The sequence below is a fragment of the Podarcis cretensis genome (genome assembly GCF_951804945.1).
Source record: "Podarcis cretensis genome assembly, chromosome: 5".
Classification (NCBI taxonomy): Eukaryota; Metazoa; Chordata; class Lepidosauria; order Squamata; family Lacertidae; genus Podarcis; species Podarcis cretensis.
This window is the reverse complement of record NC_137174.1, coordinates 66,095,823-66,121,752: the sequence shown is the minus strand read 5'-3', so window position 1 is coordinate 66,121,752 and position 25,930 is coordinate 66,095,823. Positions and strand designations below refer to the sequence as shown.

Genomic DNA, 25,930 nt, shown 5'->3' with positions numbered 1-25,930 from the left:
GATATGTGTGTGTGTGGCCTTGAATGACAGCAAGTTTTACCTGATCTAATCAAGTGGCAGTGATGCTGCTTCAGCTGTGTACAGCTGTGTACAGCCAAGGATGTGTTCAAAATGTCCATGTTTAAAAATTGTCTCAAGAGATAAAGAACTTGTTTGGCTGCTTGGTGCAGTGGTTTCAGGCTGTTATCCTGACCTGTGCATATTTACATCGGAGTAAAGCCCATTAAACACAACAGGACTACTTCTGAATAAACATTTATAAGATTACACTGGTATGGTAGTTTACAAATACTGGGACTGGTTCTTCAGGGTAGCAAGTCATATTTCTGTTAGTTGCCTTTGGATGTTATGAATTTCAGGATTGTTTATCTGGTATTTCTCATTCTGTTCCCAACTTGCTGTGCCATTTGATTGTGTTCTCTTGTGTCCATGCTTTGAGTTGAAAGTACATATGAATGGTGTCTCCTGTGTTCTTAATGAGTCTCATTGAAGTCTTCCTCTTGCAGATCTACTCAACTCCAGCCCTTACATACCTGTTTTTCTGCTGAATTGTGCCATTTGTGTTTCCTATATTGTCTACTTCAGCCCACCTACATACCTTTCCATCAGTGATTCTGTGCTTGTCAGTTTTTCTGTTCAGTTGTGATTTTTGAGTTTCTGCTAAAACTACATGCTGCCGTTTTCTGTTGTTTGCACTCCTCCTTTCCTAAATGACTGCCGTTGATGGCTGCAGGGTATACTGGATATGTTGCTATATTTGAAAAAGTATCTATTTCATAGTTTCTCCTAAGTCATAGGAAATGGGTGAGGATGCATGTTCTATCATGCTCTGTGGAGGATTGTACCTGAAGAAATAATAGCATTACAAAATTATTAAAATAGACTTTGAAAAACTTAAATATGTTGCTTAACTAGAAAGCTTTTTTTGGGGGGGGGGTTCTTCAGGACATGAGTCAGTCACAGGGAAGCTAGTAGGTAGAGAGGGTTGTGATGGTAGCAAGAGCTATAGCTGAACCTCACATTTGAACAAGCCTTAGCCACATTTGATACAAAGCCTGCCAGTCTTAGAGGTAGTGCAGTTGTATGTTGCTTGGTGACAGCATATATCTTGGCTAGCAACAGCTGGTGATCTGATGTGGTAGTAGTAAATGGCTGTCACTAAGCAGGTTGGCGGTATGAGGGGGGAGGAGACAATGCTATATTACTACTCTTAGTTATCACACAGACATTGCCTTCAGTGTCAGCATTGTGCATATATGCAGCTACTAACTGGCCTGTAGTACTCCTGCATGGGCCATTTTTCATTTCCTGCTGCTAAACAACTAGTAAAATGGACAAAATATGATACTATTGATTTCCCCCCCTTTAGGTATCTATTTGCATTGCAAATCAAGAGAGATCTAGCTGAGGAACGCCTTACCTGCAACGACAATACAGCAGCACTCCTCATCTCTCACCTTCTGCAGTGTTAGTATCTAATGTCACTTATATATTGTGCACACAGATGCAAAGAATCCATTCAGCTTCTCTACAGTTTCCTTCATCAGTAATTATTTTGCTTCTTTGTCATCCAGCAGTTACAACAGCTTCCCTGGTTAGTTTCCTGCTTCTGTTATAGTTGCTTCCAGAAGCCATTTTTGATTAACATAATTGATTTGCACTTGTGTTGCTCATTAAATGCAAGCATCTACTTGGACTTTCTTGGGCTCTTTTGAATCTAATATAAATACCATTTACAAATTGGGGGAAAACATAGGAGGCATACATTCTGTTTCAATATCTTTTATCATGCTTTCAGTAAGTCTTCATACATTTTGAATAATGTTCCCCTTTTCTGTCTTATCAGCTTGCTTTTAGAAGTTTAGTTTTTTAAAAAAGTTAAATGTGCCTATGTTGAATCTCCTTGGGAACTTAACTACTCACACATATGTTGATTCTGATAGCACAGGAACACTGAATTTTCCCTTTTCCCAACACCCCTCCCCTCATGAAACAGATCCGTCTATTAGGTCTTACCAAAGTCCATTTTGTGAATCTGGTGGGTGCCAGTCATCAGAGTGATCATTTCAAAACTTTATAAAGGGGTACCAAATCTCGTCATTCGTATCCCATATATACTATTGAGAACCAATGGTTATTGTAAGATGAAGATACCTTCAAGGATCCATTTGCTAACTTTAGGGAACAATTGCAATAGTGAAGCAATATTTTCTTTCAAATATATTTTTCTCTTCTATCACAGCTGAGTTAGGAGATTTTGATGAATCTGGGGACCGAGAGCATCTTAAAAACAACCGGTACTTTCCAAACCAAGAAAGACTGCAAGGAAAAATACTTGAATTTCACAAGAAGCACATGTAAGTGTAAATGAATGTTTAATTTCTGGTATTCAACATAGCACTATTTGTTGCTGTTATTGATAACAAAATAAGATTGTCTATATCTCTCATTAACCATAAGTTATTTCACCTATACCTTCGTAGTAATGCTAGAAGGAGAATTTAGTTGTGTTGGCTAGGTGACCTGTTGGTCCTAAAAGCAAGAAAATTTGTCTGTGGCATGAAATTTGACTCTTATAATTTACTTGCAGAGTGGTATAATATGCCCAAATTTGAGAAGAATCCATTGACAAATGTCAGGACTACAAATCTTTAAAAACGTTGCTTTTAGAGGTTCCACATTTCTGACCATGTTCATGCTCAGTGCAAACAAACATCTTATATTCTTTTGATTGCTTAGACAGTGACAAAATCAAGGAAAAGACAGAAGTCTTCGCCTCACTTTTCTTTTGAAAACCTTGTTTCTAAGTTCTATTTTTAAAAAGTAATGTAAATGCGAGGTTGTCCAATACATACTCCATGGGGCTTTTGAGTACAGAAACAGAAAGGGGAAGTGCTAGCAAATCAGTACAGTATATGCTTGATTGGCAGGTAGACTTTCCAGGGTGGAGTCTTATCCCAAAGGTGAAATATATCTCACTCCACTGAGTAGGTTTGCAGCAGAAGTTGTAAGTTAAGACTATAAGCTGGGCAGCTTTCCCTCAAAGTAGGAGTTTGGTGTTGGTCCATTGATTTTCAGTGGGTCTACTCAGAGAATGACTTAGATGGATAGAATTGTTGCATTTATTTAATACTCTTCCTTATTGTACAGTATAGTCTATTAGATGTGTGACTCTGAAACTGACCACATAATCATTTAATCTGCTCTTTTATTACAATGGTATTTGAAGCTTTATTGAATAGAAATGAAATTTAAGAAGAACCAATTTCATAGGGTTTAAGCATAATGTTTTCCTCAATGTTTTCTCCTTTAATAGGATATCATTTTGAATCAAGATGGTGGAATAAACCTTTCAAAATAGCACTGATTTTAAACACATATTTCAAAACTACACTGATTTTTTTGTTTCTTAGATTTCCCAAACAATGGGTATGAGGCTGCTACATTATCATAATGGTCATTGAAAACAAACCCTAATCCAATTATCAGTGCAATTTAATGTATTTTGTTCTCTGTGCTTAACATAAAATATATTTTATTGTGGACACAGCACAGCAAAATTCTCTGTGTAAACAGGAGGCTTCCAACTTCATGTTCCTCTTACAGTGCTAATGCAAAGGTTGAGCAATCAGCAGGTGTGTGGCGTTCTCTGTGTGCTGATTCTTTCCTACAAACTGGATATTAAATCCCCCACAAGGCTAGGCTTCAAAACCATAAATGAGTCCTAACTAAGGGGAAAGTAACCCAGTGAGACAGCATTTGCAACATATAATTAGTGTACATGTGAGGGGTTAACTACCCCTCCATTCTACCAATTCTCTGAAAGTGTTCTCTACTCCATCACTATTTCGCCTGCCATTGGCAAGTATATGATTGGAACTATGCTTTTCAATCTTGCTTGAGCCTTATAAATGCCAATGTAGCAATTATACTTTGTTCACTTATGCAGTTTACAAATTAATGTAAAGTTATCCAAGTTCAAAGCAGCAGAATTGGCCAATTAACACTGCCTAATGGCCTTTTCAAAGTACTGTACAGTATCTTACCACATTTATGTCAGTTTGACCCTAATTTATTGGTGAATATTGCAATAACGTTGAAGTATCGTCCATGCAAGGTCAGAACTTTTTTTAAAAAAACAAAAAATCCTAAAAACAGCTGCAGGAATATATATATTGTTGAGAAAATTCTGTAAATTGGCTGTTCACTGGTTGTAGGATGGCTAAGCGGATTGATCTGCTTAGCAGATAACAAAATTAGACCAGATTGTTTTCAGGCCAGTCTGTGAGGCTTAGTAGACTGAAAACATCTGAAGATAATTACTCACTGTGCTTTACCCTTGTAAACATTTGCTTGCATAGGGTAAATCATTTGGCATAATTACTGGTTTTTCTCACTTCAGAAATAAAGTATCTTCTGTAGGTGTAAAAGGTTATTTAAGAACGTTGATCAGTTTTTCTAGGCAAACATTTATTCAGGGAATTCTTCTGGGCACTAGAATAGCATAGAAATGTTGACCATTTAAATCTGTAATAAATATCTCTATAATCTGTGTGCATGAGCCTGTGGCTTACATGCCCCCTTCTCCACTTTTGTGTGATGGAGGAGATACGGGGAGTAGAAGGCAACAAGCAATCTGTAACAGCCGTGACTGTTGATCCCTAAACAGGCAGAGGAACCACAGCTTGGGAGGACTGTTTGCATTTTCAGGACTGCTACTACCCAAGGTGTTAGTGAATTGACCTAGCATGTTGCAGAGGGTCCTAACACCACTTGCACACAACTGTGGCACATCTACACCATACATTTAAAACACAATCAGTGCACATTTAAAGCATATCATGTCCCCCAAAGAATCCTGGGAATCAAAGTTTGTTAAAGGTGCTGGGAATTGTAGCTATGTGAGGGGGAAACTACAGTTCCCAGGATTCTTTGGATGAAATCATGCACTTTGAATGTGTGTTAGATATTCTTTAAATTCATAATGGGGATCTGCCCTTGTACTAGGATAATACCATCATTCTCATTCAGAAGGCAGACTTAAGCGCAGCTATTAAGGATTGACACCTATCAACTGGAGATAATGGGTGGGTGTGAGAACCACCAGGAGCCAGTTGTCTATATACAAAAACACAGTCAACTGATGCTATTGTAGTGCATCTGTCTTGAACATTGCAAAGCTGTTTGGTCCAATTGGGCTTGCCTGCTTACTGACTTGCTCTCATGTTTTCAAACAAAGAGAGATTAGATGTTAGCGTATCTTTTACAAAATTATGGAATACGTAGCATTTTGCATTTAAAATTATGAAATACAGGGCATATTAAGGATACATTTGTTTTAAAGAATAATTAAATGTCTCTGAGTTTGATTATGACTTCAACTAGATTGCCATGTGTTCTTCCATTTGTAACACATTTTTATGCTATTTGGTTTTTCTCTTTTTGTCTGGCACAGTAAACCTGAATAACTCTGAAGCTTAGTGACTGCTTACTAATATGGATATGATCTCATTAAACTTGTTGAACTATATTAGAGTATTTTTTCCTGTTTCATATCATTGGATAGTGTTATAAGTAATTAATAATATTTTCAATTTTGGTAACACAGGGGCCAAACTCCAGCTGAATCAGATTTCCAAGTGCTTGAAATAGCTCGGAAGTTGGAGATGTATGGCATGAGATTTCATCTGGCATCTGACCGTGAGGGAACAAAAATTAATTTGGCTGTATCAAACATGGGCGTACTGGTATTCCAGGTAGGAAAGCAGTATTTAACGTGAGAAACTTTTTATAGTTATGCAGTGCAGACAGAAGACTTTAAACTCAGAGGATAGACCCATATGCCTGCTTTAGAGCACGTAGCAATTGATTCTGAGCAAATGGCTACCAAATTTTTGCTACGACAGTCTTTGCAGTCCCAATAGACAATGTGATGTTTGCAGATGCCTTTGTGGCAGCAGCACTCTTCATCAAACCCAGATGGGATTAGTAGGGCACCATTGCAGCAGCAGCTTCTTCTTTGAGACTAATGGGAGTGTTTGTAATATTGCCTTCATTACGCTGGCTTGGGCTGATGGGAGTTGTAGTCCAAATGTAGTAGTAGTTCTAATAAATCTGTTACCACCTTTCACCAGCAGGTCCTAGGGCGGGTTACAACAATTTAACTTTCAGAATTAAAAACAGTTAAAACAGGTTGCAATCACAGGAATAGTGTGGATCCTGAAAAGACCTATCTCAAATGTCAAAGGCCAGAGTAGCAAGGTCAGGGAGGGCTGCTTTCAGAACTAGAGGTTCTTTTAACAGTCTTGTTGTTTTAAATTATCAGTTATCTGATCCAGACGATATGATTTAGATAGAAAAAAGGTTTGACAGTATAAGTCTATAACTTATGTTCTGTTTAAATCCTATGTATAATATACCTCAGTTATTTTATATTGAATTGAACACAGGGTAATACAAAAATCAATACTTTCAACTGGTCCAAAGTCCGAAAAATAAGCTTCAAAAGAAAACGATTCCTTATCAAGCTTCATCCAGAAGTTCATGTAAGTACTTCCATTATAAAGTCACTTCTACATTTTCAAGCATGCCTTAAATATGAAATGACGTTCATGCAGTATTCAGTACTGTTAATGCCTGAATACATGGTTCACAGGTAATAGCACTACGATAAAAGCATGTTAGTAAAACCCATATTTCATTAAAGTCTGAATTTCTCTTGTGTTTCTAAAATTTATTTATTATTTAAGTTTATTTATATTCTGACTTGACTTTCAAAGGAGCCCATGTGGGCATCTGAGGGGAAAAAAGTTAAAAAGGGGTCTTCACACTTGTAAAAGTTGGGAACCACTGCTCTAGAGCATGTTCTCGAGACCTACATTGAACCAAGATATTAAAAAATATGCCCCTGGACCCTAGACTATGTATTTCGTCTATTTTTGAGAAAGGAGATGAGGATCTTATATGTAAACAGTTAACTGTATAATTTGTAGCCACTTGATTAGTTATTACACAGGGCTGGAAAGATGCTTCATGATGTGCCCTAGATAACTGGTTCAAGAAAGTTAATGTTCATTGCCATCTCAGAAAAAAATGATGGGATATTTAAGCCATTGAGAGTGATGTTGATCCTTCTGATTTCACCTCTGGAGGTTATTTATGGAGGGAGGTTATTGGGTTGTTCTTGTTTTTATTTTGATTATGTATTCTGTGTTTTTATATTGTGACATTATCCTGTGAACTGCCCTGAGACCTGCGGGTATAGGAATTACTATTATTATTGACATCCCAGTTACATGGATTGCAAATCCCTTTGAAATAAGATTTTATTGGGTGGCTTCTATAGACAGGCAATACATTTTTCTTTATTCCCATTTCCTTCATTGTACAATGTAAGTTGTGTTTTTCTACCCCATTTACAATTTTAAAATCGAATCCATTATATTCACTCCTGAAGCTCCTTGTCTCGAATATATATTATTTGTTGTTATTTTTTGTTTTTCTCTTCACTTCTATCATCTATTTTTGTTGAATAAAGTTTTATTAAATATTTTCTCATTGTAACCTTAAATGAGTAGAGGTAGCATGATAAAGTCCCATTGTGTTTCATTTCTAGGGTCCATATCAAGACACTCTGGAGTTTCTTTTGGGAAGTAGAGATGAGTGCAAGAACTTCTGGAAAATATGTGTTGAATATCACACTTTCTTCAGGCTGTTTGATCAGCCAAAACCAAAGTCAAAAGCAGTCTTTTTCAGCAGAGGGTCATCCTTCAGATACAGGTATGATATAACCCAGTTCATTTTGATCCAAGAAAATGGAACCAAGAAAAACTTTGAAAGTAATTCCTTTTAAATTAAAGGTTTAGGATCTTTATTTCTTGAGTACAAGAAGCCCAGAATTTCATGTACTTTTCCTGGATATTTTTTTGTAACATTCACATTTATTTCTTCACAGTGGGCGTACACAGAAACAATTGGTGGATTATGTTAAAGAAAGTGGGTTGAAAAAAATCCCATATGAAAGGTAACAAGCTCTTTTATATAAGCAAAGAGTCTTTGATGTTCTTATTTTGTAACTTCCTTAGTCTAGTCTACAATAATGAAAGGCCTTTTTTCCTAGAGATTGTAAACTGTTAAAGTATTATTTGACATTTTTTATATTTCAAATTTAATTAATTAAAATGCTTAGATACTTGACACTGGGAATTATGTTGAGTAGGAAGGAGCTGAAATTGACAAACCATTTAACATGTTTCAAATTCAGAAAAGTGATTTGATTGAATGGCATGAAAATATGTTGGCTTAAACTTCACTCTCCTTCACATAGTGCCAACTGGAGACATGTAGTCTTTTTTTGTTCCAATGTTGTAAACCATCTTGCATTTGCTCATTGTTATACTTACCGGATGGTATCCAGAGCTTCCCTTCTGCTGACAAAAAGCATCGGTCAGCAGAACAGGGAGGGAGATGATTTCTGGCTATTCTTCTTCCATGCTGCAGCCCCCTGCACACCCCAAAATTGGCTATTGAGAGTTTGGAGAGGTGTACCAGATCTTGAGCATCTGGACCACATGAATAAACATTTTAAGCATTTTTTTGAATGTTAAAAATGTAACCTATCCTGGATTTGTATTTTAGATATTTGTGTTGAAACTTACAGAATATGGAAATACATTTTTGCAGCTTTCCTCTTTCTCCAGTTAAAGTTATAATTTGCAGTCACTGTGTCTAACAGAAACAATTATCCACGAATGACAAAATTCTGAGGCTCGTTGATTTATTACTATTAATCTTTATCACACCTAACAGCCTTATGAAGTAGGTTATTCTTCAGGAATAGCTTCTTACTGTAGGCCCCCCATTTGCTTTCTGTATATAGCTAATGAAGTGATCAGGGTATCACAGCATATTCTTTCTTTACAGGAGGCATAGTAAAACTAGAATGTCTGCTCACACCTTGCATGCTGATACACCCAAACAGGTTAGTCTTGATATTAACCTGTTTTGAATTATCAGAAAGATTATGAAACTCAGCCTTTTCATTCTAAAGCATGAATGACGTCTGCATTTAAAATTATATATATATTTTCAATCATTGCTCTGTTCAGCCTTGCCCAATTCTGGTAGTAATGTTAAATATGTGTGTACTGTTGAATCAACTTCAGAGTTTTTCAGCTTGTACAGGAAAACAATTTTTCCTGAGTGTTTGCCTGGGGAATTTTTAGCTTTTTTCTTTTGAATGGCAGAGCTCCGTGCCATATTGCAAACTGCATATAAAACCTACTTGCAAAGGAAATTTGCTACATGGAATATATATGGGTGGATGGGGGCGCCGTTCTAAAAGCATGAATCTTTTTTTGGGCACATGGAACAACGCCGTTCTTTGGATCCAGATCACTATTTGGTCCTAAATAATTCGTATATCTTTATCAGCCAGGAGCTGTAGTTCATTATCGATATGATTTACCAGTGTATAGAAAATAAATCTCCTTACTGTTGCAATAGCAAAAACTTTTCTATAGATGCCATTTCAGAGTGTCAAGATTTCATGCATAATTACTGTTACAGTTAACACAGTCATATAATGAATCAACTTTCTCTGGTCCCAAATCCAGAATTCTAAACCAACATAGTACTCTCATGTAGACCTTAAGAGGAAGAGTTATCTGTAAGAAACCTAGGGCCAGTTTTCTCCATTCATCTACTCCGAACATTATATCTGGAAAACATCATTAGTCATACTATGAAGAGTTCATTCATCCTCAATTTCATATAATAAAGATACATCACCTCACAATAATTCCCTCTGCCATTTTATAAAGACCAAACAGGGCCACTTCTACATAAAAGAATAAAGGAATGAATGCAAAACAGACATGAAAATCTAGAGAAACCAGTGAGTGATCAATACAATCTGCCTATGTCTAATAGGTCACGCTGGCCACGTGACCCGGAAGTGTCTCCGGACAGCGCTGGCCCCTGGCCTCTTAAGTGAGATGGGCGCATAACCCCAGAGTCTGTCAAGACTGGCCCATATGGGCAGGGGTACCTTTACCTTTACCTTTATGTCTAATAGTCACATAATGCATGTATCCTTCCACCATATCTGAAGAAACAGGCTTTCAAAGCTCAAGACTCAATGAAATGGTTACCTTTAAAAAGTTGGCACAATATGTTTTTTTCTAAAATTAATACAAATCATGGATGACTGAACACTTGAGCCAGATTTAAAATGCCATAGATAGAGCAGAGGGCACCGATTCACCCACCTTTGTCATGCGGTAGTGTCTCTCACACTGAAAACAGGCAAGGATGAGTCCCACAGTCTTCACAGTCAAGTCATCTCGGTAAAATTCTTGAACTTATAAACATGTTTATCTGTCAAATCAAGTGGACATGGTTAGATGTATCCTAAAACAGATTGTCTAATAGCTTCCTCTCTTGTTTTTCTCCTCAGAGTGCCTCATTTACAGATGGATTAAGAACCTCTGGGCCTAATGCATGTACATATGCCTCCTTTCATTCGGATAATGCGTTAGCCACAAACATTGCCAGCTTGCCCACTTTCACAGAGAGCAAGCCTTTATTTTTGGAGCCCAGAATATCCCATACAAGGAGCTTGGCCGCAGAAGCAAATAGTGGGACATCAGAAGAAACTGGGAAGAAAGTGATACAGCAGCCTGGATCACCAGTACTCCAGTCATTCCAAGGTGTTGGGCTTTGTAATGTTGCAGAAAACTGCACTCCCACTTGTACTGATGTTGAGAGTAGCTGTGGTTTAGGTGTAGCAGTAGAAGGTAGGATTACTTGTAAAAATGACAATTATGTGGATGACTTTACCACAGGTATGGCCATTGCTGCTAAACAGCATCTGCCTCAAGGTAGGGGTGCCTCACTTGTAAAACTGGTTAGCTCCCAGCTTCAGGTTTCAGAAGAGTTCATTGATGATGATCCAGCAGAAATGTCCTTTTTTGCTGGAGGTTCTGAAGCATTTTCCTATTTGTATGATGGTTTAGATTTGCAGGAGTCAGATCTAACTAATTGTCTCTCAGAGTCACCTGCTTTAACTAAAGAAATTCTGCAAAGAAATATGATGTCTTCTCAGTCAAGTCCTGATAGGTGCTCCATAGAAGCAGTAGATATGAACATGGATCATGAGTTTGAATTTGAAGGAGAGAGTGATTTTAATGGGAATGAACAGCCATCAGATACCTCGGAATTGTTTGAAGTTAAAGCTCAGGCAAGCAGAATGCAAAGTCTTCTGAGTCCTTCTGAAACTAGTTCATTAATTAACAACCGTTCTGAAAGTAGTTCTCTCAACAATTTGACATTAAATGGTATGCCATTTTTGCACACTTATAGCTCTGCTAATCACTCTGAAGCTAGTTCAATGGTGAATTTTCCAGCATATTCAGTTCGCTCTGAGTCAAGTTCAGCTTTTCAGTTCACTGACATTATTGACCAGTTGGAACAGCTGAGCTATCCACCTACCACTACAGAAGACTCTAGTAGCACTGATGACTCATGGGATTCAGAAACTGCAGCCCCATTAGACATAAACCTCTTTTTCAACAACCCCTTTGCTGAGGCTACTAGAGAGAATTTCACTCTTGATTTTCAGAATAATCTTAAGAATCTCACCCAGGAAGATAAAACAGAAGACACACACACAAGCCATTAATATTTTGGTTGATATTACGTAAATTTATGCTTTCAGGAATCTGGTTTTGAAAGAGAAAAGATAATGTAGATTGTTTCTGACCTGGTTCATTCTAGTGATTGGATTTCAAATTCATGTCCTTTTTTAAAATCCTTATCCCAATTTTTCTCAAGCCATCATAAATTAGTTGCTACTTTGAAGTGTAGATGTCAGTGGTGCAGACTAGCCATTATGATTTTTCTAATGTATTGTACTATGCATTTTTTATCACCCAGCAATTGTTTAAACCATCTGTGGTGAAGGTCACTGCATCACTGAATTTTGAACTTAGGTACACTTTGCAAATAACAGACCCTCTACAAAGCATCGCTGCTGATGAGCAGTAAATGTCTTGAAAGGCCATTGGCATATTTTGCGCTTCCTTGTTGGTGCTTTGTTAGAATTTTAACACATTACTCTGCAGAAACAAGCCTATAACAGGGATAGGGAACCTGTGGTCCTCCATATGCAGTTGGGCTACAAATCACATCATGCATGGCTATTGGCCTTGGAAGATAGAGTGGAACAGCATCTGGAGGGCCACAGATTCCTCACCCCTGCTGTAACTTAACTGAATCAATATGAAAGGTTTGCTTGAGCTTTTATTTGAAGATGGTACTACTTCAAGGAAATGATCTTATTATTGTTAGACTATGAATATACAAGTGGTATTGAAAGACTATTTTATGGCGGTAAGAGAGTTGGCAAAACCTGGTTCTCTCAGGTCTCCTGATAGACATTGAAGAATGTATTTGAGTTGCAAAGCAGGAAAGCAAACCTTGTACAGGAAATAAACTAAAATACTGTTAGGGCTGTGTCTGAAAGGATTATATCTTGAGTTAATTAAATAGGCTTGTGTATCTTTCCATTATAATTTCCTAATTATGCCTGTGTGAAAGGGAAGATTGTGCAATATATGAACTTCACCAGATTTTCTGTGGTGGTGGTGGGGAACCAGGCACATCTGGTTTGTATACTCTGTGATAATTGTGTTTTCACTGTGGATTTCCTATCATACTTTAAAAAACCACTTTCATAATCCTCCTGACCAAATTCTTATTAGACTGATTTTATCAGTGTGCAGCTCAGCATAATGGAGCAATTGCCTTCGGGCTGCCAATTAGTTTGCTTTTTGTTCTGAGTCTTTCCCATACAAGATTCACTTTCACTAGTAGTTTATCATACCTGCAGTGATATGCTCCATGTGCCTGAAATGGTTAAATCATCAAGAATTTATACTAGTTGCGGTAGTAGCACATTAAATAATACATATAGTAAACCTGCAACTTAACCCGGGGGTTACGTTCCAAGGATCGCGCCTGAAGCCAAATCACATAAAGGCAAAACACACTGGGTTCAAACACAGGTGGCATTGCCAAAGTCTTTTCCCCAGGACATCCCTTCCATTTTTAAAAAAAGTGTTGTTGTTGTTGTTTTGGCAAAACACATAAAGCTGGATGTGCACAAGTTGCTGGCTTACTGTACCATGAAATGCAATCTTTAGATGTCAGATTTTTTTACAATCAGACATCTCTGCCCCTCTAGGTTTTCAGAGAAGTACCAGGACTCTGTAGGGCCAGATTGTGCTTCATGTGGGTATGTGGAGAATATCTGCAACTTGGGTTTTCATATTCTATATTTAACTTGGATTTTAAGTATTGCTTTGCTTATTCTAAAGCTATGTTGGTGATGCCATAAAGTTATATTACTAGATTAAAGGGTTTTCCCCCCACTTTTGCCAACCATAATTCAGAAAGGACTTTGCTTAAGTAAGATTTTAAAGTTAAGAATACATGCACCTTTGCTGATACAGGCTAGGAGTTCTAAAATTACCGTATTTTTTGCACCATAACACTCACTTTTTTCCTCCTAGAAAGTAAGGGGAAATGTCTGTGCGTGTTATGGAGGAAATGCCTACGGGTGGCATGCCTATGGATTTTCCTCCTCTAAAAACTACGTGCGTGTTATGGTCGGGTGTGTGTTATAGAGCGAAAAATACGGTAGATATTGGTCATGATCAATGACTGGTGGTACATGCTGAGATTGTACAAATAACTTCGGTTAGTAAATAGTAAGGTAAAGGGACCCCTGACCATTAGGTCTAGTCGTGACGGACTCGGGGGTTGCGGCGCTCATCTCGCTTTATTGGCCGAGGGAGCCGGCGTACAGCTTCCAGGTCGTGTGGTGAGGTAATTGTATTTCTTCTCAGAAACAACATATCTATGGCAATCCACTTCTGAACTCTTGGCACAGTACAGCAAATTTCCTGTTAAAGCTTCCTATTGAATAGATCAGTTCAGTTACTAAAATCAAACAACCATTTCCTTTCCATTTGGAGCATTGCACAACACCCATATTTTATTCAAAACTATCATAATTAAATACAAGATTGGTCAAATGCAGGTGCATTTTCTAGATGTGCCTGTTAACTTCCCCAGAGGCTTTTCTAGTAGCTGTTGTTCTTAAATATGTTGTATGTTTTGAAATTAAGTAAAATATTCAGGATTTGTTTGGATTCCATGCCCTTCTGTTTTGTAAGTACTTGTAGGGTACTTCCCTATGAACATCTAACATTTTTATTTAAATAGTATTTTTTAACAACATCATAGTTTTTCTGTTTTACACACATTAAATTGCCTTCATTCCCAATATGAGATTGTTCCTGAACTCTCAAACTTTTTAGGTAAGTCTGAACTTGTTATTTATTCTTAGTGAAATATAGTTAAAAATAAATTTCACAATACCATACTCAGCTTCTGTTTATCTCCAAGCTGTGAAGTTATGGACTGACAAGGTTATGTTCATTGAAGTTGGGACTGATATGCATAGCAGAAAAGAAATGTGTTGAATCAGCTGGTTAGTTTCCAGTAGTGTGGTGGTTTTTTTTAAAGAATTCAGAATGTGGACAATGGATGGCTGATCTAGAAGTTGTAAGGAACCAGAGATTTGCTCTGCCTCTTGATTGCAGACCTCATGGAAGACCTTGGGCTTGTGTGTAGAAAGATTTCCTTTTTTATTATACTCCATGGGGAGATCTCTTGCACTTTCTTAGTTCTCATAGTGTATTCTACTTTCTTCTGAGAAACTTGTCATAGTTCAAGTCTGTTTTGTTCAGTATTAAACCATCTATGCTACAGAAGATGAACATTTTTGTTTACCCTAGTCATATCTTGTGATATCGTTAATTTTGCTAGTTTTATTATTATTTTTACTGTTTTGCTCATTTCCCACTTCTCTTAGTACAAACCTGGTTGTTGGTAGAAAAACTTGCCTAGAATTCCAGTTTTTAAAATAAATGTGCATGTGTGTTGCAGATTATAGCAAGTAGCAGCTGATTGCTTCGGGGTCAACAGGCAGGTGGGGAGCAAATTCACAAAGTGAATGTTCCTCTGACATTAAGATACATTAGGGAAAATCAAAAATCTGTACATAATAGCTTTTTTCATAGTTGCAGAAACATCCATGCAAGTGAGTTTGCTCCATTGTACACTGATAAAGTATTTGACTGCACTTTATGGTACATGGGTATGTAGTATTAAATATTCAGATTTTAATCAGATATACTCAAAGCATTCTTAACTGACATTATTATAGGTTTATAATCATTCTGCATTTAAACATATTTATTTTGACCCAATTAAAAATAAAGGATGAGTTGATTGATGGAATATGCATTGACAAACATATACAGTTAAGCTTTGGCAGAACTGTCCACACATAATTTATAATGTTGTATCCATTGTAGAATTGAGTATATAATTTGCTATTAAAGCAATTTCTTTTTCTAATAATTATTTACCACTTGACTTGAGTAGTGACATGCTTATTTTGCAATCTGGTTCACTTTTAAATTCAGTTTACTAACCTTAAAAGACTAATGAATTTCCTATCAGATATATTCTTATGGATGGTGTGTGTGTTATGCCTTTAGAAGAGCATTCATTAAAAACCTGTTGGTAATTCATTCCCATTATTGTCATTTTGCCGAGTCTTAAGCGTTCAGGTATTACATGCAATGGTTAGGCTTTCATTGCAAATGTCTCAGTACTGATTCTCACAGCGGTCACTTATCTTTAATATTCAACTCCCCAACCAATTAATGCAGTATATATACTTGTATGCACATGCTGAATAAATTAATATTGTGAGTTTTTTGCAGCTCTTCACGCTTAACTTCAGCTCCAGCTAAATATTTTACTCTTTGTTTGTGAAATTTTAGGGGGTTCATCCACTTAATGAAGAATTTGATTTTCAATGGTTCATCAGTTCTTAAAATTGGTATGAGTGAGATCATAAGAAACAGTTTGGCATATTTAGGGCCAAGTCATAGCTTTAGTATGTGGAGCACATAATAAATACAGTATTGGCAACTGTATTGGCAACTGACTGCAAAGGTTCAGAACATACTGGACATACATATAGTAAAGCTTTATGCTTCAAATGATTTGTGCCTTAGTATGATGTGTTTCTTAGTACAATTGATACATATTCAGGAAAAAAATACATTTATTGGACTGGAAATTCTTACTACAACTTTTTGATCATGATCATTTTTATACTCCAGATGTTTGTTTTATACTTTTTGTTTTCTGTTGAAATTATTGATGATATATCTACAAATTTGTACTAATTTGAAATTGTTTATGCAATAAAATGAGGAAGTCTTTGATATGAATGATAAATTTGCTTTTACCTTTCATTAACGGTTTTGTTTTTAAAAAAGGCTTACTATTTTATTTTGTAAGGCTGCCTTACTTTAGAAGTGTAGTAGCTCTTTATAATGCAACGATTTATTCTGGAATACAACAGCGAATTTATCTTGAACCATTTTTACTCTGTTCTTTCTTTAAACCAAGCTGGCCATGATCATAAGTTGTTTTAGTCTTACATATTCTATGAAAATCTATAGTATAAACTATATACACAAACACAAGTAAAAATCTACTTAGCTTGTTTCAGGCAGATTAGTCCGTGAAGCTCACCAACATTTAACTTACGGGATAGGCCATGAAATATCTAAGTAGCCTATGCAAATTAAGTGTTCTACATATCCAAATATTTTATGGTCTCTCTTGTTTAAAGCTGCTCTTTCATTATCCATACTTGATTAGCATTTTTGTTTGACAGTATTTCTTTAATTTGCACAGTGAACTACATACAGCTGGACCCCTTACATACAAGAAACCACCTGGGATTTGGGATCAAAAATCCTCAAAACTTGCTATAAAAAAAGTATTTCTTCAACAATTTTGACATTTTCATATCTTTCTCATTTCTTTTTTTTTTTTTACAAAGCAGGCTGTAACACTTTAGTACTATTCTACAGACAGAAAGTTCCTACAACACACATTCAAGTGCCCTGTGTCCAGCTATTTAGTACTTGATATTCAAGCACTGTTGGCACTCGGTTGTGAGCTCTGCACATTCCCAGTTGGCTGAAATTTTGACACCAGTATTAACATTTTCCTCTTTCCTAGCAATATTGATATCTTCAAATAGTCAGTCATTTTTTCCTCTGTGCTGGTGTCACTGAGGGCAGATTACAATAATTCATAATACGGGTAATGCCTACTTGTAGGGGTTGGGGCACCTGCTTTCCTCCAGAAATTGTTGGAGTTAGAGCTCCCATCATGGTCAGTGACCAAGGTTGGAAATTTTATTCCAACAACATCCAGAGGGCCACAAGTTCCCCACCACTGGCTATTCGGAGGCACTGGCCCTCAGTTTGAATTAGCATTGCTTTCCATCAGTGATTCCCAAGCCAAATATAGCTACCAGTTTTGTAGTTGAAGAGGGTCATTTTTCTGACAGTTCAAATTTAAGTAAAATGCATCCTGATGTAGGAAACAGTATATTGACACAGTGGTAGAACTTCTTATTTAAATAGTGCTTACTATACTACCTGGAAATATGATTCCTCAGAAGGTTAATCCTTAGGAGTAAAGCTGATGCACTGGATGCAACTGTACTGTAATGACAATCGTATTATCAAGGGCCCTTTTTATTTTCAGACACAGAATATAAAAGAGGTTCATCATATTTTGGGAAAGGAAATGCACCCTACCTTCTCATTATAATATTGTTCCATTTTAAAATGCTATTTGGGAGTGTTAATAACCTCTTTGAGAGTATCTGTGTGCTTTTGGTATCGTGCTATGGAACCATACAGAGAATTGTGTTCTGTAAATATGAATGCACAGAACCAGTTCTTTAACTACCATTGCAGGTAAGTAAAATATGCATCTTAGAACACATGGCATGGGTAAAAATGCTATTTCAGTTTACTAGTGTGCAAACACTTCGTGAGCATATACTACTTAGGGGTGAGAGCAGAAGATGTTACAATTCCTCTTTTTTCTTTTTCTTTTTTCTCTTTTGCAAAAAAACATCAAGATCTGGGGGTTTCCTTACTTGGTATCTGTGTGGCACTTGCAGATATGCTATTTACTTTTGTCTCTGTGCAACCATGAATTCCTTCTTTTGTACTTGTCTATACCTGTAGCAGTCATAGAAAGGGAAGACATGAGGCAAAGAATGAATTGCTTTTCTTTAAAGGCCTCAGCCTCTTATAAGAAGGGGCTACGGCATCAAGGTTTATTTACAGCTTGAAGTAGCAAATTCTGTTCTTACAATAGGGTCATGGAGAGGAGGAATAATGGCAATGAGTCTTTTTCAATGGGGTATTCGGTTTTAGAGGGGTTATGGAATCCTATTTTGATTACTCATGTCAAAAGGTTGAACAGCTTGTAGAAAATAGATTTCTGTTCAAAATAGTGCAAATAACATGTCCTAAAAATCAGACTCTTTGGATATTCAGGAGTCATTTTTTCATATCTGCAATTTTTGGGGGTTTTTTTAATGGTATTAAACCGTGTGTGGGATTGGAATGCTAGCCTGTTGTATTTTTTGAGAAGCTGGCATGTTTCTTTTTGAAAGAAGATATTGTATATATGCAATAGACAGCTACCCAACCCTCAGTTTTCAGAGACAAGTAGACTGGGTACATCATTTATGGAGCCATAGTGTAAGCACATTGGGGACTTGCTTGGTTTTCCGAAGTCGTTTTGAATAAATCACAAATCTACTTTTGCTAAGTTGTGCACTCTTTGAAGGTTCTAGCCTTCATTCATTCACATAAGTAGGATCAGGTCTGAAACTATTGTGAAATCGTATCCATAGTGTCTGCTGCCATTTTATCGCATGCATACTAATATCAGCTAAGTGTATAGCGTCTTTTTAAAAACAAAGCCTGGCTTACTGTAACTTGTAATGTGTTTATACAACTTGTCAGTGCATCAGTGTCCAACAGAAAGGCTGATGGCTACAAACCTTTTGTAGAAGTCATACTTTTAATATACATAAATAAGAGTTTGAGGAGTTTAACATCTGATTGCTATAGAATGAGGGGTGGGGGTGGAAGTACTAATGGATTTTTATGCATTATTGTGACCTGTACTAATGTATGTATTAATAAATGTAGAATGTAAGTTGTCTTCGGTACTACTGAAACTCGCCTGCTTTCAAGAAAATCAGTTTACTTAGCAGTAGTTTGACTTCTAATTTTTCAAATTAGGAAATGCTTGTTGGATGTAGATTTTCAAAAGACACTTGGGGACACACACCCTTTAACTGCTGTTAAATTGAAGGTGTTGTGCATTGCATTAGCTTCTCTACAGCTTTAGTCCCACTTCTGTGACATGATTTGCATTCATCTAAAATTAAACAAACCTGCAGCTGAAAAACTACATAAAACTACTGCTTCGAAGTGCAGACCTCTCTGGAAACACAGAAGTTGGATTCAGTGGCAAAGGAAGTTCAGTTTAACACATGGTCAGACAGGCTCATCTACAGACACACACAAAAGGCACCACTAATTATAAGGCAAAAGAGTTGCTTCTAAAGTTCCTTATGTGCTTTTCATATCCACAACTTTCACTCACACTCTAAACACACATTTTCCCTCTTTGTGAAATGATACTATCAAAAGTAGATGCGGCATCCCTTCTAAATAACCAGTCAGTTGTCAGGCAGGCTGCAAAGTTGTCTGTTGACTCCCATGTATAATGGGAGGCCTTTTAATAGTCACTGACCGTAAAAATCATGCTGATTTGCATTGTTTCAAAACCACTCCCATCTTTAATCTCACCCCACCCCACTCCCATGATTCTCTTCAATTCTTTTGCTTCCTGCAGAAGATGAGAGGTGGGGCAAAAGCAATTCATCTTCAGAAAAGAAAAAAGAAAAGAAAAGCTGTAGCAGTATTCCTTTATCATATACCTGTTAAAATGCAAAGCTGCTAATGGGCAGTGTGAGACACTGGCAGAGCTTTCTTTACTTAGTGTGTTTTAAGGAAAGATTTCACCCCCACTGTTGTTTCTACAATTGTGGTCATAATGTACTGGATGCCCTCTGCTCACAATCTCATATACACACAATGAAAAGGATATTAGCCTTGAAACTGAGCAGCATTTTCAAATAGAGTTTTTTTAAGAAGGAGAGAGAGAGAGAGAGAGAGAGAGAGAGAGAGAGAGAAAGAAAGAAAGAAAGAGAAAAAGAAAACATTAAAGAGGAGCGGTTTCTGTTGGAAAGGAAATGAAATACTAAAGACTCTGGGGGAAGTCCAAGCTGCTTCTTGCTTGTATTTGACTTGTACGTTCAAGCAGATTTCCCGTAAACTGCTTTCCCAGCAAGGAACAAATGCCAACAAATACGCTGGATCTTACAGATACGATACTAAAAGTCAGGAGGAGGAGCAGGGGACTGCATGAGCTGATACAATACACAGTAGACTGGCCAAAGAATGTTAATAGTTAACTTCCCTGATATTCTGAATCTCTTCCAGGTGACCTAAGTGTAACACTGTTTAGCTTCCTGAGTTAACCAGTGGGAATGCATGCACTTAAACTTCCTCTCCTTTTCGTAATGCCTCCCCTTTCTTTTGGCATTCATTACTTTTAAAAGGCTTTGCTTCCTGAGTCAAATGAGAGAGCAGTCGGTTCCTTTCAGTAGTGTAGCACTGTAGCAGAAGCCTTGCAGCTGGCTGCCCTCCAATTTCTTAATCCCGCTTCAAATAAGTGTTGAAAAGTATTATGTGCCTGTTTATTACTGGGCCTTAATATCACTTTGAGTGGATATTTTGGGGCAGTTCAGTGGAACTTTTTTTTGCTGTTTACAGTGGAATCAAGAATAAATGTTGGCCGGAGCACAAAGCTTCATACTGTCTTTCTGAGGCTGTACAGAATGGAATTTGGAGTGGGAGTGGCAGACATATCTGGGGCAGCACTTACTGGTGTCAGCGTAGGAGCCCCCTCTGGCATTACCCTGTCCAAAACAGCTTTAGCATTGGAATAATAATGATAATATATATTAATTATAACAGGGAAAATGTCAGCCATAATTCAAATGCAAGAAACTTTCAAAATGCATAAGTAGAGAAGCTGTTTTGCTTTGAAAGTGAGGGACAATGGGATGAACAGCCTAATTTTGAAGTTTTGTGCTCTAGGTAGCAAATCGCAATGCTAGGGCTCCAGAATGCTTAACATTGCAGTTCGGATCTGTGCCATTTATTTCCCATTTCGTGCAAAGCTCCTGTGTTCAAGTCCCTCTTGTGGGCTTCTCGTGAGCAACTGGCTGGCCACCGTGAGAAGAGTGCTGGACTAGATGGGCCTTCAGCCTGATCCAGCCTGATATTCTTACATGATACTGATCATGGAATTGGCTTGCATTAAAACTGAGACACCTTCTCTGTAGAGAACAGTATTCTGTGAAATAGCTTGCTTGCTCTAAAGAAAAGCTACAAGAAATGGAAAATTTACTCTAGCTTGGTAATTGTCACAATGCTAAAACATTGTTTTGATAAGCTTCTTTTTCATTCCTTGCTACGTAACAATTACGTTGTGCCGCGGCTGTCCGGACACACCCTCAAACATTACTTGACAAATGAAATAACTTATCTCCACCCAGTTAGTGATGCAACATGGTTTAAAGACTGTAGAGGAAGTTGTATTTAGTATGGGTAGTTATTTAAAAGCTCCTATGTGGTTCCAAAGTCAGGAAGGGCATGCAATCTGCATTCTCCCTATTTCTAGTTTCATATTTCCTATCCATACATACACAGTTTCTGAAATCAAATGTATGCTGAACTCTGAAAACATGGAGCCTTCCCATTTTTGTTCTCCTGCTTTCAATTCCCTGTTTATCAGGGCCACTGTGTCTCTTGTGATCTGTTTGCAGAAAGTAGTAAGAACTCTAACTCTCCAAGAGGAGTTACAGATAGGTAGCCGTGTTGGTCTGCCATAGTCAAAACAAAATAAAAAAATTTTCTTCCAGTAGCACCTTAAAGACCAACTAGGTTAGTACTTGGTATGAGCTTTCGTGTGCATCTGAAGTGTATCTGAAGAAGTGTGCATGCACACGAAAGCTCATACCAAGTACTAACCTAGTTGGTCTTTAAGGTGCTACTGGAAGAAAATCTCCAAGAGGAGTATGTTGAAGCAGTATATTGTGGTCTTGATCTGTTTAGCCATAGCAGAGGGAATGGGATTGTTGGTGTTGTAGGTTGCTTTTGTTCGAAAGTCTAAATTCTTAGCTAATTCCAGTTTGACGTCCAGGAAATTGTACCTAACATTTTCAAAGACTGCTTTAAAATATTTGTGGGCTCATTTAAAAAAAAAAAAAATTAAGCAAACCAGGGGAGACAACTACTTGCAAGTGTTATGTGGATTTGGCGATGTGCCTGGTGGTATTTTGTTGAAGCAAAACCAATTCTTAACCTCTTTCTCCTCCCAACTTCCTTCCTAATGTGATACTTAGGTCCTCAGCTGTCTTCCTTTGTAATGAAGAGTCCAATGACTCTGAACCCCTCGTTTCATGTGAATATGAACACACCTGGCCAGGGCTCATCTCCTCTTTTGAGTCCTGTTCTGAGCGATGTTGGTGGTGCCAGGATAGAAGAAGAGGATGAGGCAAGGCGTAAGGTAAGGCAAGGACAAGGAGGGTGATTTGTGTTTGTTTGTTTCATGAGCCTCTGCTTCAATTTCTGATTTCTTTGTTGGGGCTTATTCACATTTACCTTTCCTCTACTCTTTCCACACACAGTCCATGGTTTAAACTTCTGTGTCCGAGTTGCCCCCCTCCCCCCTTTTGTTTTTACTCTACAGCTTTCCCCGCAAAAACCCACTCTTTAAATTTCAATCAGAGGAAACACAATCCACAGAAAACTTTGAAAAACAGGTTTTCACAGGGAAAGCTTGGGGCAAAACAAAACAAAATAAACCACTTGGACACAGAGCGTTAAAGTGTGGACCTCTGCATAGAAGGAGCATGGCAAAAGTTAAGCGTACATAAGCCCTTAGATATTAGCAATGTGCAAATCTGCCAGTGCTATGCTATTGTACTGACTTGTGTACTATTAAACTTCCCACACAATGGTTTTTCTTGACCTGTGTTAAAATAAATACACGACACTTTGCTACTGTAAAACTGCTAGAAGGAACAATCCTTTGTTCCAGCTGTTTCAAAGTGAGATATGAACTAAATGCTTCTTTGTACCTCAAGAGCACCATTTTTGTCCTTTCTGTTTGTGGGGAATAGTTGTACTGTAAAACATTAGAGACAGTTATAGAAAGTACATTAATTCCAACTCTCTGAGTGCTTTTCTGCAGTCTAATAATCCACTATTTCTTGTCAAAAACATCCTTCTCTTTAACACATTTTTCAGGTGGGAATGAGCTGGTTTTGTTGTTTAGCAAGCTCAGCTCAACCCATAGACAATTTATCTTATTTAACAACCATATTGATTACTGCTGGTGAATCATGCTGGTGAATCAATCTTGGTGAACGTGAAATTAACTAGAACGAAAGGCAAAACCCTTATTTTGCATGTCTAAGCAGGAGGGAAATTAACCATACAATTAGGAGTTCTATCTTCCCACTTTGTATCTTACACTTAGAAGAATTTGGGAATTTGGGGTTGGGCATTTTTGTGTTTGGAGTATGTTCCATAATCTTAATCTAGGACTTTTTCTATTGAAAATAATACAGTAAACCTCAAGGTTGTGGTTTGGTGCCTTATCTGAGGTTAGATGAGATGTATTAAAAAGCAAATTTGTGGCTTCCTGTACCCATGTTTCTGTTTCCATCAGGCTCAATGTGACAACGAGGTTGAAGCTTTTCGATGCAGTATGTCTCTGTCCAGACACATACAGCCTAGAGGATCAGTGTTGTCGTTGTTGCATGACCCAAATAGCGGGGTGGGAGAAAATGCTTTTTGCATCAGCACCGTATCTGCAGTCTATTCTCCTGCCCATATAGCAGAGGAAAGGGAATATTTCATGCCAGTACCAAATAGATTTGATGTCAGTATGGGACAGTGCTGTTGAGAATGTCAGTTACCATCAATGTCAGGAATGTGCACTACCAGTTGTATCCCATCTGTGAATTAGCACCACTGCCAGTTAGTTCTTACTGTATCTGCTTGGTCACAGGTAACAGTGTGTTTCAAGCAACTAACTCTAGATCAGGATCAGGGTGTGGCTTAATGAAACTCATATTCACATCTCAGGTTAAGGATTCCTATTGCCTCACCTGAAGAATACATTGGGCATAGTTGATTCAAATATTTCCTTAAAAAGCCACATACTTCAAAGCCATTTAGAGCAGGAGGCTTTGGTTTTGGCTCTCCTTTTATATTGGCACATCTGGATGGTCAAAGTGGTCTTATTATATAGCTCCACCAAGGTTTCTTAATAAGAAACATTTTCTGTTTCATTTATTTGGGATTTGCTTTTATCTTTCAGAGGTACCCAGCAGACAAAGCCTATTTCATTGCAAAAGAAATTCTTGCTACTGAACGAACTTATTTAAAAGACTTGGAAGTCCTAACTGTAGTAAGTGATTTAAACCCACTTTTCCCTAAAAAAGAGTTGTTTTAATAGTTGTATGTGTAAATTGTGAGTTGTGTGTTATTGCAGTCCCTTAGCCTCAGGGTAAAATTGGTTATAAACTGGAATTTGCCGGATGAAATATTTGCAAAACGTCTCTTGTGCATCTTGTTTAGAGTATGTGTCTGCTGCCAAAGGACTTGTTTGATATTGTTGAAATTTGTTTGCATGTTGTTGTTTTTCTGGGTTCTTTGATACTTTTTACATTGCTGATACCAAGAACAGGAAGCCAAACATCTGCTTCTTATTTATCTCTCCTCTGCAGTGGTTCCGCAGTGCAGTTGTCAAGGAAAATGCCATGCCTGAAGGTCTCATGACCTTGCTGTTCTCAAACATAGACCCCATCTATGAATTTCACAGAGGTTTTCTGAAAGAGCTTGAACAGCGGCTAGCACTATGGTAAGTGTTAACAGCATTGTGAAGGCAAACATTTGACTCTGGTCAAAAGGAGTAGAAATATGGTTTCTTTGTTTTAAATTTTCAGGTCTGGCATGCCTATTTTTGCAAAATACATATAAACTTCAGAGAAGTTTAGTTGATAGCATACAGTGTTAACCCCTTTCTTCCATTTTTAAAATGATTATTGAGACTCCAATTTGGGCTACAAATTGAAACAGGAAACATGGTTAGTTTGCTGAGAAATGAATGGAAACAGTTTTGGAACTCTTTACTTTTATAGTTACTGTTAGTATGCTTTAGTTTCTACTGGAAATATAGTTATTGTTAGTATGCTTTAGTTTCTACTGGAAAATAATTGTAAGATTCAATTTCCCAAGAGCAGTAGCACAATCTTCTCACACTCTCATTGCAGGGAGGGACGTTCCAACGCTCCCACGAAAGGAGATTATCAACGGATTGGTGATGTCTTGCTGAAAAATATGCATATGCTAAAGGTAGGGAAATAATTCCCAAGAATCTGTGTGTTCCTTCATGTTCAGTGGGCTGATTAATATATAACATTAAATCATTGTTTAGCGATGTGTACTCAAGGAAGGAGCCCAGGCGAAATTCTTGCATGCGCCTTCTAGCCTGCTGCTCCTGCATGACTGGACTGAGGTCTTCAGCTGTGTTGACTTCCATTTTCATAGAATCCTGATTTGTTACCTATGAGCCAGATATTGTGGTTTAAAACAAATTCCAGTCTGTTTCAAACAAGCTGCTTTCAAATTCTGGGTCATGAAAGTGTCTTGTTTGGGTAACAGAGTTTGCTTTAAACCACAAGATTTGGTTTGTGTGCAATGACAGCCCGTGATTATGTGAAACTGAAAGTAAATGCTGCCAGAGCCTGTAC

General features: G+C 37.5%; 1 protein-coding gene across 7 annotated transcripts in view; it reads left to right on the top strand.

The window, feature by feature from the left end:
* FARP2 (FERM, ARH/RhoGEF and pleckstrin domain protein 2) overlaps positions 1-25,930 on the top strand; it is a 63,797-nt gene that overhangs the window by 22,899 nt on the left and 14,968 nt on the right. For all 7 annotated transcript variants that reach the window (XR_013839294.1, XR_013839295.1, XM_079977260.1 and 4 more), the window contains exons 6-17: positions 1,370-1,467; positions 2,243-2,357; positions 5,609-5,756; positions 6,450-6,545; positions 7,616-7,779; positions 7,955-8,023; positions 8,923-8,980; positions 10,457-10,709; positions 22,511-22,674; positions 24,496-24,585; positions 24,905-25,038; positions 25,451-25,532. Coding sequence is in view for 5 of the 7 variants with exons in the window: in XM_079977260.1 (XP_079833386.1) it covers positions 1,370-1,467; positions 2,243-2,357; positions 5,609-5,756; positions 6,450-6,545; positions 7,616-7,779; positions 7,955-8,023; positions 8,923-8,980; positions 10,457-10,709; positions 22,511-22,674; positions 24,496-24,585; positions 24,905-25,038; positions 25,451-25,532 (1,471 nt within the window). In the remaining 2 variants the exon portion in view is untranslated. The remainder of the gene's footprint in view (positions 1-1,369; positions 1,468-2,242; positions 2,358-5,608; positions 5,757-6,449; positions 6,546-7,615; positions 7,780-7,954; positions 8,024-8,922; positions 8,981-10,456; positions 10,710-22,510; positions 22,675-24,495; positions 24,586-24,904; positions 25,039-25,450; positions 25,533-25,930) is intronic.